At 42.8% G+C, this 15,013-nt stretch overlaps 1 protein-coding gene across 2 annotated transcripts; it reads left to right on the forward strand.

The window, feature by feature from the left end:
* Positions 1 to 3,368: 3,368 nt before the first annotated feature.
* On the forward strand, positions 3,369 to 10,662 carry LOC148009613 (protein YLS7-like). Of its 2 annotated transcripts, none has more exons than XM_087672924.1 (3): positions 3,369 to 4,225; positions 7,193 to 7,706; positions 7,787 to 10,662. In XM_087672924.1, the coding sequence occupies exons 1-3, from the start codon at positions 3,494 to 3,496 to the stop codon at positions 8,125 to 8,127; spliced, it is 1,587 nt and encodes a 528-aa protein (XP_087529050.1). In that variant the 5' UTR covers positions 3,369 to 3,493; the 3' UTR covers positions 8,128 to 10,662. The 2 variants fall into 2 exon arrangements, with proteins under 2 accessions (XP_087529050.1, XP_087529051.1); XM_087672925.1 differs by having other exon boundaries at positions 3,374 to 4,225; positions 7,253 to 7,706.
* The last annotated feature ends 4,351 nt before the right edge of the window (positions 10,663 to 15,013 follow it).

A 15,013-nucleotide genomic window follows, 5' to 3' on the forward strand; every position in this document is an offset into this window, starting at 1 on the left:
GTGAATGGATAAGCTCATTCTTGTGTGTGCAAACTTTGAGAGAACCTCTTTTACTTCTTGCTTGTTTGCTATATTGCTTGTGGAGACACACACACACACTCACACTCACACTCACACATGTGCATGTGAGTGAGAAAGAGAGAGTGAGTGAGGGGGCTCAAAGAGAAGCTCTCCTATCTTCTTCTTCTTCTTCGCCTTCTTCTTCTTAATGGAGCTTGCATAGATTGGCATGAAAGCCATGGAGTGAAGGTATGTTCAAAGGAGATTCCGCATTTGGGTAGTGGAGCTATCAATAAGCCTTTTGAGTCTTGATTACAACAAAGATGTAAGTTAATTAGCTCACTAGATCAGTCTCATCAGTTAAACTTTTCTATTTTCAAGTTTGCAAGAGAACAGAATCAATTGGTGAGGAAGAGAGTGTGAAGGTTATGTGGGAGGTAATAATATCTAATTTGGTTGAATCCCTTGAATGAATAAGAATTTTGTCTAATGTCCCATAGTTGTGATTGAAAGACACAAAATTTTGGTTCTATTATTGAAACAATGAATGAAGTCAACAATTGAGGTGCATGCTCTTTTGCCATGCAATGGAATAGAAGCTTGTACTTGGAAATGGAATAGGAACTTGAGCTTTGAAACAATACATGGAGTAGATTATGAAAAGCAAGCCAATTCAAATTTGTTGTAGAATATCCTTAGATTGGATCAAAGAGAAAGAAACCTTAAAAAACCAAAAATTTTGAAAATATTTAAAAAAAAACTCGTCTTTGCATTCTCTATTATACCTTGTGGGAGAAGAAAAAGTAAGGATTTTTTAATGCCTCTCTTTGGCTTGGATAAGAAAGCAAATAGCAAGCCTATTTTATGTGGGCTATTGAGCGGAAACATGATTGTTATCTATTTGTTTTTTTGTAATTTTGGGGAAAATAAGAAGGCAAATTAGGAGAGATTGAAAGAGGAGAAGTGAACTTGCTTCTAAAAATATAAGAGAATAAGGCAAAGGAGACAAATGTGGTCAATCTACGCTCATAAAAAACTCATTTTCAAAGGCTAATTATCTTACATGTATAAGTTCCTTTTTATTTAGTTCTTGTTGTGGAGATGATAAGGTGGTTCAATTTCTTGTTCTCTGTTTAATGTGTGACCTAATCATCATGGTTGTGGTTGACTATCTTAGCCATCCTAGGTTTCAATAGAACCATGTGGCTCTAGTGGCCACCCTACCCTTCCTTAGTCAACACTCTTAGTTCCAACTCTTGACTATGTCATGATTGCAACCCGCCCAAGGTTTTAATAGAGCCACATGGCTCTAGTGACCACCCCATCCTTCCTTAGTCAATGCTCTCAATGCCCATTCTTAGCTTTCACTCCACAAATAATGCCCCTAGGGCTCAACCCCATCATTCTTAGGCCTCATCTCCCAAACCAAACCTTAGGCCAATTGGTCGTGATCTCTTGGCGCCCTGTATGATGTCACTAAGGGGCCTCAACCTTTCCACCAGAATTCCACAAGCTTGGTCTCTTGATTTGGGTTGGCAAACCACTAGCTGCTTGGTCTAGCCCTTAATGTAGTGCTCAAATGCAAAAAGTGGCCCTACTCATGGGGTCCTTGATCACACCACCCCCAAGGGGCACATCCTTGACCCTTGGCCACCTCCAACTACAAGTGGCCTCATGGCCATGAAGGTGCCCAATGTGACCTATATCGAATGGCCACTTGCAACCTCTTGGGCACCAACTTATCATTGGCCCTTCTGGACTTTGTGGCCTTAGCCTTGGCCCTCTTAACCCTACTCCACTAGTGCAGTAATCCTGCCCTTCGAATTTTGCCAACCTAATGACCCCCATGACACATTCACCCCATCACAATGCATAATTGAGATAAAATAAATTTAAAAATAACAATAATAATTCTAAGTTAATTTGAAAAAACATTTTTTTTAATTGGCCACTTCGGCCATTGGGGGGAAGCACCATCCTTGGTACATACAATCAAAACTTGGCCTAATCATTGCAACTCAACCTAGTTAGATCAACCACTCACCCTAGCCTCAACTTGTGATACCCCAAGTTGATGAACACAATTGATTAAGTGTGAGTACACTCATAGACCCACGACACACATGACTACCATTCACCTCAAGCTAACCCTAGTATGACGCACTTTGACTTGAGCCCTTAGGACTCGTATTTCAAACTACATTCAAATGTGCGCGCGCGCGCGTGTGTGTGTGTGCGTGTGTGTGCGTGTGTGCGTGTGTGCGTGTGTGTGTGTTGGCTACAAGACTATCTCTTGTAAGTGTATTGAGGGGGGTTATTGTCCCTTTTATAATGTAAAGTGTTTTCTTTTCTTTTTGGGGTTATTTTCCTTTACTAATGTGAGCTTTTTTTTTCGTGAGGGGAGGTTTTGTCCCTTTTATAGTATATCTATGTGTATGTGTGTTTTTTTTCAAGGTTTGTTAACTTGATATTAGAGGTTGGGACTAATTATGGGGACTAACTTTTTTCATAATATTTCATTTCTAAGCCTTATTAGCTTTGTGGCTTAGGGCTTGTTTCCGCACATATCAAAGCTAGAATGTAATAGGAGTTTGGGACTTCACAACATGGGTATTATTACAAAGTCTTGTGAAGAGGAAAAAGACTTTGCCCCCAAAGTGATAGCCTAGTGGTAAACCTTGAGCTTCTCAACCTAGAGGTATGGATTGAAGCCTGACAAGGTGCATCATGGGTAGGCACACATGTGCTCACATGGAGTGTTTGTGTAGTTGGGGCTCTTGTCCCTTGAACACTCTAGTGAACCCTCCTCCTTGGCATTGCAATTAAGCTATGTCGTTCACTTGGCTTGAGTGTTTGTGTAGTTGGGACTCTCATCCCTTGACCACTCCGAAGAACCTTCCTCCTTGGCATTGCAATCAAGCTCTGTTGTTTGCTCAGCTCAAGGATTATCCTTATTTTTATAGGAGATGCCTATATTGTAATCAAAGGAGGTTTGTGGTAAGAAAAATTAGAAAGACCGTGGCTAATATTTGGAGGGAAGGCACACCCCCTTGTGGGTGTTCAATTGTGTAAGTCTAATAGAAAAGAAGAAAAAGAAGAGGAGAAGGACTTTGTGAATGACTCAAAAGAAGAATTCATTCTTAGACACCAATACGAGTGTGCCTCCACCTTTTCCCACTATGTGCAACCACATTTGTTACCATCACTATATGTCTTTGCCTTCACACATTAGAGAGAGAGAGAGAGAATTTATGCTAGGGTTTTAAACATGGGTAGGAGAGGGATATTTTTCAAATAATTTAAAACACACCCCATAGGTTTGGGAAAGACACACACACACACACACTCTCTCTCTCTCTCTCTCTCTCTCTCGCTCTCTCTCTCTCTCTCTCTCTCTCTCTCCAGAGATCGTGGCGACATCTTCTGCCATATAGAAAGCATCAAATGTCCTTGTGCTCAAATTTCCTAGCGCCTTGAAGGAAGGCAAGAGAGAATGACGCTTTATAGCAGTAGTCCTCCTAACACCAATCCCTCTCTGATTAAACCTGGACGTCCATGCTCCATTTTATTCCTTGTGTTTTGTGCCATAGCCTTGCTTGCGCTGGGCTTGGGCATCTTCTGCGCTTGGGGTTTTGACAAGTCATCCATATCAGTCAGGGGTGAGATCAATCTGATGAAGCTTAGTGATCATCCTCTCATTCATCCTTCCGTGGATCAAACTAATCATAAGCATCATCGTCTAATTAATCCTTCCTTGGATCAAATTAATCAGCAACAGAGTCCCTTCTATTCTCCTCCTCCTCCTAATTCTTTATCATCATCATCATCATCATTATCATCTTCGTCTCTTATTATATCAGCTGATAAGCATGACAAGCTGGCTGTAGAGAGGAAAAAACCAGCTCATCTGGCCAATTCAGATCATCAATTAGCTATTCTTAAAGCCCCTGACTGTAATATTTTTGAGGGGAAATGGGTGCCTGATTCAGAAGGGCCTCTGTACAGCAACGAGACATGCCCCATCCTCACGCAGTCACAGGACTGCCTCGGCAATGGCCGGCCGGACCGAGGGTACGAGAGATGGAGATGGCAGCCGCACCGATGCGAGCTGCCCCGCTTCGACCCACGAGCATTCCTGGAGATGATGAGAGGCAAGACCATTGGCTTTGTGGGTGACTCTGTGGCCAGAAATCAGATGGAGTCTCTCATGTGCATGCTATGGCAGGTAAAAAGATTTTTGTCTGCCATCTCAATTGCTACATATTTGTAGGTTAAGATGCCTTGTGGAGCTGAATGTTTGCTTGAGAGAATCGGGAGATTAATTCATGATTTTTTATGTGCACGCATGCAAAGCTCTAGATCAAGATGCTTTTGTGTGCTTAAGATAATTCTAATATGCAGATCAACAGGCAAGAATTGTTGTGGTCAGTTAGGGCTTTATGTAGATCAACATGCAAGAACTTTTGTTGTCAGGCAGGATTTTGGGTGAAGTCGAAATGCATGCTTGCCCAATTGGGCTGACAAGTTCAATCCAATTTGGATAGCATGTTTACCAGTTATTGAGGTGAGATATGGATTAAGGCCCGAAACATGACCACGATACAAATTGGAGGGTTGATTAATTCCTCTTAAAAGAGGGGACTCTTCTGGTTTGAAGTGTTCAAGCGAATCTATGATTAGGTCTAACTGATTAGATCTCTGCGCGCCGCTCGCACCGGCGCGGCACTGGACATTGCCGGGGATCGAGAAAGCTGGCTGTGCAGTAAGTGGGTGTCCTGGCTGCATCTCACGTCAAGTGTAGATCCGAGTGCTGCATTGTTGATTGCAACCTACTCATAGTGCCCACCCACCCACACATGAAAATGCCACCCAGCTTGAATCTCCTTTTGCTCCCTTTCTGTTTGGGAGTGCGGGAACGAATCGTAATCAGGAAAAAAATGAGCTTTTTCTTCGACGGCACGGCTTAGAGACCAAGAAAAAGCAGCCGCCCACGCCACGCGTGTTCTAGGGTTGGTGCTGTTCCAAGTGCATGCACTTGTCAAGAGGTTGTTCTGTTCCTCTCAGTCTACGTTGCTAAACACCTTTTTTGTGCATTTTTGAAGATGGAAAAATATGTTTAGGAAAACAGTCTGCGTTAAGAAACACCTTTTTTGTGCATTTTTTAAGATGGAAAAATATGTTTAGGAGTTATAAGTTCCCAATGAGTGCACACACTTCTTAAGAGGTCATTCTATCTCCCTCAACCTTTTTTGAGAAAACACCTTTTTGTGCATTTTTGAAGAGGCAATCTTGTTTCTCCATCTCTTGAGAAATATGTTTTCTACATTTACACCGACTCAAGGATGAAGTGAGCTCATCTTTTGTGCAACCCTAACAATTGGGGTTGTTTGAGTCATCAATCATACGAACCTTTATCAAAGGTGAACTCTAAACCCAAGAATGTCCTTCTAGATGTGTGACAGCACCAAAAAGGTGGCAAACATGTATTGGTGGTCACAATCTAACCCAACCCTTAAGATTGTTAAGAGGAGAGTACAATTAGGGAAGTTTGGGGGAGGGAGTTCTCCTATATAAAATCAAAAAGTGAGTAAAAATAGGGAAGTACTCTTGGTAGAGAGAGTTCTCCAATTTTCAAAAATTCAGGGTCTTAAAACTACAAATCTATGCAAAAAATCTGCATTGTACTGGCCTAGTCACAATCTAATCTAGCCCTTAAAATTGTTAAAGTGGGAGTAACAATAGGTAAGTGTTGGAGGGAGAGAGTTTTCCGATCTCAAAAATTTAGGGTCGTATGACTACAATTCTATGAAAAAAGAATTGGGGGAAAGAGGTTTCCTATTTCAAAGGTGGAAGCAAAACTAAGGAAGTTTTGGGAGAGAGTTTTCCAATTTCAAAAATTTAGGGCCTTATAACTACAATTCTATACAAAAACTTTGTGTTGAAGCTTTTTGCATCAACTCCATTAATTGGTTTCAATGAACATGGCACATACATACATACATGTGTGTGTGTGTGTGTGTGTGTGTGTGTGTGTGTGTGTGTGTGTGTGTGTGTGTGTGTGTGTGTGTGTGTGTGTGTGTGTGTGTGTGTGTGTGTGTGTGTGTGTGTGTGTGTGTGTGTGTGTGTGTGTGTGTGTGTGTGTGTGTGTGTGTGTGTGTGTGTGTGTGTGTGTGTGTGTGTGTGTGTGTGTGTGTGTGTGTGTAGAGAGAGAGAGAGAGGATTTGACTCCCTACTGTGATATCATCTCTTCAATCACTTTGATATTTCATAGTCCTGTGACTCTTACGCATTCTTTGTAATTAATAATATTACCCATACACGAGAGAGAGAGAGAGAGAGAGAGAGAGGGAGGGAGGGAGGGAGGATAATGCTAATGCTTCAAAACTTTCCATTTTTTCTTGCTTTCTCAATGACTAAATAGATAGATTGGACTAAGACTTTATTTTAAGATAGACAATGTTTGAAATTTGGATTACCCTTGAGCTTCTTTACACCTAGCAAGAGCAATGCAATGAGATGGATTAGGGTGTTGTGCTAATCATAGAGCTGAGGACAATATAACAATTCAAGTTTTTTGTGTGAGTAATTGCTTGTTGAAGACTAATACAAATACAAATTAGAAAAATTCTAATACAAATAGATATATAGAAAACCTTAAACCATTGCAAATATTTGGGAAGCTCGGTATGCCATCTATAATTGTAAAACCCATCTACTCTATGGAGTCCAAAGAACACTAGGAGAGGATGGTGTTTAGGAGTGCCTAGTGTGATGGGGCTTCTTCTCATTACATGCCTCCAATTACATTTAAGGCTCAATAATGGACAACATGTTTGCACATATATCAACTTCAACTCAAGATTAGGGTATGTAGTGAGGAAGCATATAACGCTTTAACAGTTGTCCCTTTTAAGGCATTAAGAGTTGTTTCAGTACTACATTTTTAAAATATAACGCTTTAAAAGTTGTCCCTTTTAAGGCATTAAGAATTGTTACAGTACTACATTTTTAAAATAAAATAATGGCTTGTGCGTGCTTTTTTGTAAGATTATATTTCCTTTGTATAGTATGTTGTTGGGGGAGGATGACTTAAATGCTTGTACTTTGATGAAAACGAGTCTCCACAATAAATTTCTGTTGTACTAATTATAACAACACTATAGCAAGGTCGTGGAATGCTCACATCACATAGCATGCATGTAGGAATGGGGATGGAGGCATTTCTCAACCAGGGCTTAGGGCTTGGTTGCAGGTGGAGGCGCCAGCCAATAAGGGGAACAGGAGGATGCAAAGGTGGTGGTTTCGCAGGCATGGAGTGAGGGTGGTGAGGATTTGGTCAGGATGGCTAGTGAATGCCACCGACGAGGCCTTTGATTACGCGCCAGCGAATCTGACGAAGCTCAACCTGGAGCTGGCAGACCAGAGCTACACGCACTTCCTGCCCACGCTCGATGCCCTGGTTATCTCCTCGGGCCATTGGTGGGCCAAGCGCACCGCATACATCCGTGCCTCAAAGATCGTGGGTGGCCAGCTGTGGAAGGACAAGCGCCTCAAGGGGCCTCCTCGACCCTTGAAGAATCCAGATGCCTTCGCCTTGGCCATGCAAACAGCCCTCAAAGCTATCGTCTCTCATGCGGCCTACAAAGGCTTGACGATCCTGAGGACGTATTCTCCTGACCATTACGAGGGTGGCGCTTGGAACACAGGTTAGCTGTCCACCACTATTCCATATTCCACTTTCAACACATGTTAATTTAGTACCAACTTTCACAATATTGTCTTGCAGGGGGCTCTTGTACTGGCAAAACCAAGCCCGCCACCCATCCTGTTCCCAACCCTTATACCGACCTCATGCATGCCCACCAGCTTGTTGCCTTCCACCAAGCAGCAATCACCACATCCAAGCCTCTTCGGTTGATGGACATAAAACTTGCCTTCGACCTTCGTCCGGATGGCCACCCTGGTCCTTATCGCAATCGCGATCCCCATAAAATCACCCATCGTGGACCCAATGGCCAACCTCCACCTCAGGATTGCTTGCATTGGTGTATGCCTGGTCCCGTAGACACATGGAATCAATTTTTGCAAGAGATACTTAGGCAAGAATTCGCTAAGAAGCCAACTTAAAGTAAGGTATACGTTTTGGCATTGTCTTTCTAGGTTTGCAAGAGGATTTTATAAAACACAATGTCAAGCCACACATGCACAGTTAAGTAGCTTATAGAGTTGTATAATCATCGACTACTTACAGAGTTGTATAATCATCACACATGTAGAGCAATCTAAAGCATCCTAAAAACTCGATTTAGGTGGATGTGCAATTCTTTTGATCCCTCACGCAATGATTGTGTGAATTCATTTCTTGACATTAACTATTTGACCAAATATATTCGTCAGGATTAATCATTATTGGGTTGCATTCATTTCAACAAGTGCAATTCAAAGATATTGCCACGACCAAGATCCAAGTAAGGATTACATGAGATAATCTAATGTTAGCTGTAGATACTTAGGAGATACATCTATACATTGTAGATGCATAGGGGAGTTACATAGAGCTAGTGAAATTGAGAAATTGTGTGCATATAGAGACCCTTCAATCTTCTTAAGGGGGCACGAAAATTACATAATGCATAATAAAATATTTATATACAATTCAAACTCATGTAGGAATACTTCGCTAATAGTAGAAGATGTGTCTTATGTGATTATTATTACCAATTATTAGGCTATCATTATTTACTTTTTGGAGAGGTCTCATTATTTGGGCTCTTCGTTGAAACCTTGATCATTGTGGTCACTCCCTTAGAGTAACTTCTCAAGTTACTTGTGTAAACAATGTGAAGCATTGCCGGTGTTGTGGGCAATAGTTACTCTACACTTTTCCTTGTAATCTACTCTTATAAGTATGTAGGGATTAGCATTTCTAGGCCCAGAATAAAATAGTAACTTGTAGCTAGCTTTGCCTTTCTACGTGTGGTTATTGTTACTCTTTCCACCAATTAATTCATTTTATGCTTTTCTTGATATATTTATTCACTAGTAATTTGCCATTGAGGTGTGAGGATAGATTATCATCCTTGATTGGATATTCAAGATAAAACTGTCATATGAATATAATGGATAGTGATGGAAGTAGCTATGTTTTAGTACATTATAGATTTCTATGTGAACCATATTTTATATGTGAAAAAGGGAAGTCTTAGCTTTGTCTCTAATATACACATAGCTTAGAAACATTGAATACTTTGTTGTACAAACATCAAGCATATAAACAACTTAAGCATATCTCTATCTCATTATGTTAGAAATGTTGGTTACTAAAATATAATTTTCTTTGATCATATTGAATTACTCTACTATTTCTTTTGTACACGTTTATTACTCTAATGCTTTGACATCTTGAGAACATTATCATCCTCTACTTTTATTGCATAGGACATGATAGCTATACTACATAGCAACTGATATCGATTGCTTTTCAAAGTTTAGTCATGCATTATATGTTATATTAAACATTTTTGACATATACGTAGGTGACCTAAAAGATAGGGAAGGGCCAAAAAAGGAAAGACAGTGCCAACAAAAAATACAAGAACTAATGCCTAAATCTACAAAATTATCTCCTACAAGACGAAGGGGTTGATTGACCCATTTCCCATCAGGATCAATGATTGTTGGCTCTGCCAAGAGGTGTTATTGTGGATTTTCCTTGCCTACAAGAAATCAAGGTGCAAGGAGCCTTTTTAGACAGAAACCTCATGGAAAATCTCTAAGGACTATTCTTGGCACTCTACCAACCATGAGCAGGTAAGTGGAGGCACAACCTTAGGAGTGCACAATAGGCCTAAGGGGAAAATTATGGAGATTGTAAGGGATAGTGACCATAAATGGGTGATATCTGTGATCAAGGGTGAATAGAAAATTGCAATCACCTCCATTTACGCCAGGGATCTGCCTTAGCTACGCATGACTTGTGGAATTCATTGAAAGCCTAACAATGCCCCCTTATATTAATAGGAGATTTCAACATGGTAAAGTAGTTGGATGATAGATTCAAGGGAAGAGGGTGGACAACAGATTTCAACATGGTCGAGTTGTTGGATGATAGATTTGAGGGAAGAGGGTGGGTAATCTTTGGATAGGAGATTTCAACATGGTTGATTCATTGGATGATAGATTCAAGGGAAGAGGGCAAGTAATCTCTAGATAGGAAAAGGAGTGGACTAGTTTGATAGGCTTTCATGGTCTAGTTGACATAGGAGCTTACTTTGGATTCATGTGGGAAAACAACCAAAGACCCACCATCTTTGTTGTTAACCCTCAAACGAACGAAGGTGGAAAATTCGGAAAAGCTAAAGCAGAAGACAAAGACAAAGGCCAAGGCAAAGAGAAACGGAAGACAAAGATGCACAAGGAGAAAAGTCATAAATAAGGGAGAAAGGCGCGCAAGGAAAAGCAAAAGTCAATACTTTAGTAAAAGAGCGCAAGCGCATCATGGTCTAATTCAAGGAGTGCCGGGCTCTCACCCGTGCAATTTGTAAATGTAGACGGGCTGTGGAAAGGAAGCTAGGAAGATAGAAGAACAATGGGAAAAAGGGCCTAGGCCACGGCCGGGGCCGGGGCCATGTAAAAAAGGGGACAAGGGGATGACCGCCCAAGAGGGATTTAGGGTTTTGTATATAAAGTTGAAAAGTGAATGAGAAGCTCATTCTTGTGTGTGGCCAAAAGTGGCTCTCCTCTTCTTCTTCTGCTTCTTCTTCTTACTTGCTTGAGCTTGTGCTTGAGAGAGGGAGTGTGAGAGTGTGAGGGAGTGAGTGTGTGAGGGTGAGGGACCGAGGAGGAGAAGCTCTCCATCTTCTCCTCTCTTCTTCTCTTCCCTTCTCTTCTCTTGTCTTGCTCGCGGAAATGAAGCTTGAGGATGGAGCTTGCTTGAAGCTTGCACTTGGATCGTGGAGCTACCGGAGTGCGCAGGAGAGGAGGGAACTCGATCGGCATGGAGGTAAGCTCATTGAACCCAAAGATATGGATGGTGTGTCGGCTATGTGAGAGGTAGCCATTAGTGCTCGACTTGGAACGCTTGAAACAATAAGTGGTTCGAGAGTCTTGGCGGTTGAGCGAAAGCTTCCACATTTTGGTTCCGTTGCTAGGACCACGAATTCAAGCCTTGAGCACTTGCGCACTTCGAATCGAGCATTGGAGTAGGGTTTTCCTCGAACCGGTGGTTGAGGTAGATAGGTAGAAGCGAGGGAGTTTGAAGAGGTATTCGATCTCCTTAGCAAGTAGATTTTTGATTTGTTGTTGAATATTAGAGTAGGACCATTCATCTCCATCTCTGGTTTTGATTTTTGTTGATTAGGGTAAGGTTAGGATAGGAAAACAGAAGGAAAACAGTAGAGTTTTCTGTTGATGTATAACAAGCTGAAACAGGGAAATAGGGGCACAGATCCAGATTTCTGGCTAGAAGAGTATGAGGGACTAACCTCTGAGGTCACAGTAGGCTGGAGTGGGGCAATAAGAGGCCCAGGGAACCAGGACAGGCCACATTTGACATCCTACCCTCTAAGAAGAGAGTGAGTTCGAGAGCCAGGGAGAGAGAGAGAGACCTACGGGGAGATCGTCAACGTACTGGTCGATTCGAGTGCCACACCATTTTCAGGTACACCAGGCGTTTCCCTCTATGGCTTTGCATCTAATTAGGCGGCTCGGCGCGATTTGGTGATCAGACCAATCCAGAATCAGACCAGTCCAGAATTGGATCAATTCAAAATCGGACCACCCCTGTCCGATTACTAGAATCGGACCACCCTGTCCGATCTGATTCCTAGAATCGGACCACTCAAAATCGGACACCTATCAAAATCGGATGTCCGATTCTAAAAATCGAACGTGACCAAAATCGGATGTCCGATTCTTATAATCGGACTCCTGAAAATCGAACATCTGAGAATCGGACGGAAAACTGTCAAAATCGGACAGGTATCTAGAACACAAATTTTGACGCATCTAAACCCCAAAATTGACCTCAAAGGCTACGTAGAGCTAAAAGCACATCACAAATCCATCACTGGGCCGAACCTTGGAGCAAGTAGTTCAAAATTTGGCTATAAACAGTCCTCCAAATTGCGCATTGTGTTTACCATAACGGCCCTGACGGCTGGGAGGGACTGCCCCCCTCCCCCGAACCCCCGCATAGGGGGTTCTGCCCCCTCCGCACCTCCCCCAAGTGGGTTGGAGAGAAAACGTGCACCATGACAAGTCCTCCAAATTGGACCCTAGTGTTGTGATGGCTCTACACGAGCATGAATTCTCACTTGCAAAAGAGCAACCAAAGGCCCATACCCGAACAGAGAGAAACAGAGATCCTAGAACATCAATGGGCCAATCTAACCATCAAGGGCAAAAAGGCCACATCACGAGAACACAAAGACATTGTGTTCAGTCCATTCTAGTCAAAGCGAAATGCAACATCAGCAAGCTACAAATGCCAAGCTGACTAGACATGGCACTCTTGACGAGAGATGTGCCTTGAGCAACACTGCACAGATAACCCAAGACATTGGTGGAGAATCCATGTCTGGTCATGCAATTGGGGACTCAAGGGCATCTATCAGAAGGCTTAAATTTACAAGCCAAGACCCGGAAGATGAAGACATAGTACCACCTGCTTATCTTAGGGTCAAACTCACCGCAAAAAGAGAGTATACTATCGATGCTCTAATTGATGAAGGAGCAGATTTTAATATCTTGACCTATGAATCATGGACCCTACTAGGCCAACCAGAGCTCGCACCGACTAATGCAACTCTTAGCCCTTATAGGGGACATCCACAAGTACTCATAGGGAAGTGTAAAATCCTTGCGACAATTGAAATGGAAAGCTTGCCTATCCTATTTCATGTTCCTCCAAATATTGTTAATTACGGAAAGGAAACCCTCCTAGGAAGACCCTTCAAAAGGGTGACCAAGTGTGAGGCTGACTATGTAGCACAGAGGATACACCTGACACTACCGGGTGTGAGGATAGCCACAACCTTTAGCAAGGGTGACCTCATCGAACCTCGAGGAAAAGGCAAGGAAGGTGCTGACATAACAATCAAGCCTACTAACGGGAGCAAGGACTTGTTGGAAGAGTTGATACAAGCACAGGTCAAACAACGAGAACCAGTGAGTGAGGCCATGCTTGAAACAAGAAGGTCAAGAGACAATGCCAAAGACAGGCTTTGGACTTACAAATATCGTATAAGACCCCAAAAGAAGCCCAAGCCTTATAGACGAAGGCATCGATGGAGAGTCAGCACAACGCCGAGATGGATATCCAAAGAATTGCTACGTGCTCAAGGGTATTATGCAGGTAACCGATGGATTTGGGTATCAAAATGCCCTGCTAAACCACCTCTATCAGCTGAAGGCCAGGTTGCATCACAAGCAACGAAGCACATGAGGAAATCTAAGACAAGCTCTAGGGCTCGAGCTCAGAAACCAAACATGAGTGTTCGAAAGAAAGAGCCTCAGCCTAGCGTGCTTAATAAGTAGATGTCATATGTAGCCATTGAGCGTGCACAAAAGCCATAGTGCCCAAAGAGCCTTTCATTTCCCAAGTGGATAACAGGCATCATAGGCACAACCTTGCTCATGGCAAGGCTGATTGCTCAACAAAGCAAATGGCACAATCGTGTAATGGCCTCAAGCAAATCATTCAACCAGTGCCATGTCCACCAAAGAGTCCTAGATCTCCTACACCCTCTTTGTCCAAACGGACACAGGAAGCACATCAACGATCGTCAAGGGCAGCTACTCACTCCCAATCTCTATCTCCATCTAAGCTTCCAAATGTCCAAGAGGTGGGACATGACACTAGCCGTAGCTCTCGGCCCAAGGATATGCCTGTGCAACCTAATGCGACTAGATCAACTCATGCTCGATCTACACAAATGAATGCTCAAAGGGCAACAAAAGACACGACCACTTCCAATCACCCTAAGGGACCTGACACCGCAATTCACCAAGAGTAGCCAGCCCACTAGGCTAGCCACTACTACTTCCAATTAGGGATCACAGCAGTCACAGCCCTTAGCCGTGACAATGCCCCCTATGAAATGTGTCCTTAGTAGTTTACCTGAGGAGGAGGTGTCACAGCCAACTTCATTGACAACTCCAGCAAAGTGCCTAAAGCCTAGGCTGGAGGAGTTAAAAACAAGGGAATTGGCTGAAGAGCTAGACTCTCCGAAAAGGGAGGCAGTTGTGCCCTCACAACCTGGCAAGGCTATTCAGCAGGCCACGGCTATGTCCCATAAGGACACGCTAGAGAAAGAGAATGCTAAGGCCCCAAGCACATCAACGGTTGATCTGGTCCAGGGTGATGAGTCGTTGAGAGATACACCTACACTGACCAGGAAAACAAGGAGAGAACAACGAAAACAACAGCAGTTGCAGGTGGTAGTGGACCCCAAGAACATTGAGACGAAGAACACGGGAGAGCTGAGGAATAAAGCATCGAGTCCCTCCACCACTGAACAAATTGATGCCTCTCCTAATAGCGATGAAACCTCAAACACATCCGTGTGCTCTGAAAAATCAAAGCAGTCGTTACCATCAACGGTTGCTTGCAATACTCAATCCACCGACAATAGAACTCACATTGACCAATCAAGAGTGAATACAACGCTGTCACAATAGAGTGACAAATTTATACCAATCACATCCAAGGAGAATCATGATGCAATAACGAAGCCTCAGGAGAAACATGGAAACCCCAAGAGCATAAGAAATCCTAGCATCGGCCAAACCTGCTCATCTAGGCCTGAGTCCCCAGCTATGCTAAAGCCTAGGCAAATTCCTAGAACCTTGCATGAGATAGCAACCGACCAAGCCCTCGTTGAACATAGAAGTGTCACAGAATGCTTAACTGAGTTGGATGCTAAGCTCAGAGTGTTCGCATGTGTCTATGTCCTGGCAAACATGCGCGCATTCCCTAAAGACCATCTTGAAGAATACTTGCCATTTCCCTTAT

The sequence above is a fragment of the Lygodium microphyllum genome, chromosome 30 (assembly GCF_053477565.2).
Source record: "Lygodium microphyllum isolate KBCC chromosome 30, Lygodium_microphyllum_v1.1.10, whole genome shotgun sequence".
Classification (NCBI taxonomy): domain Eukaryota; kingdom Viridiplantae; phylum Streptophyta; class Polypodiopsida; order Schizaeales; family Lygodiaceae; genus Lygodium; species Lygodium microphyllum.

Excerpts from the sequence above, each read along its gene's own strand:
- LOC148009613 (XM_087672924.1), top strand. The coding sequence starts at position 3,494 with ATGACGCTTTATAGCAGTAGTCCTCCTAACACCAATCCCTCTCTGATT. Across the intron at positions 4,226-7,192 it reads TCATGTGCATGCTATGGCAG|CATGCATGTAGGAATGGGGA; the intron begins GTAAAAAGATTT and ends CACATCACATAG. Across the intron at positions 7,707-7,786 it reads GGGTGGCGCTTGGAACACAG|GGGGCTCTTGTACTGGCAAA; the intron begins GTTAGCTGTCCA and ends ATTGTCTTGCAG.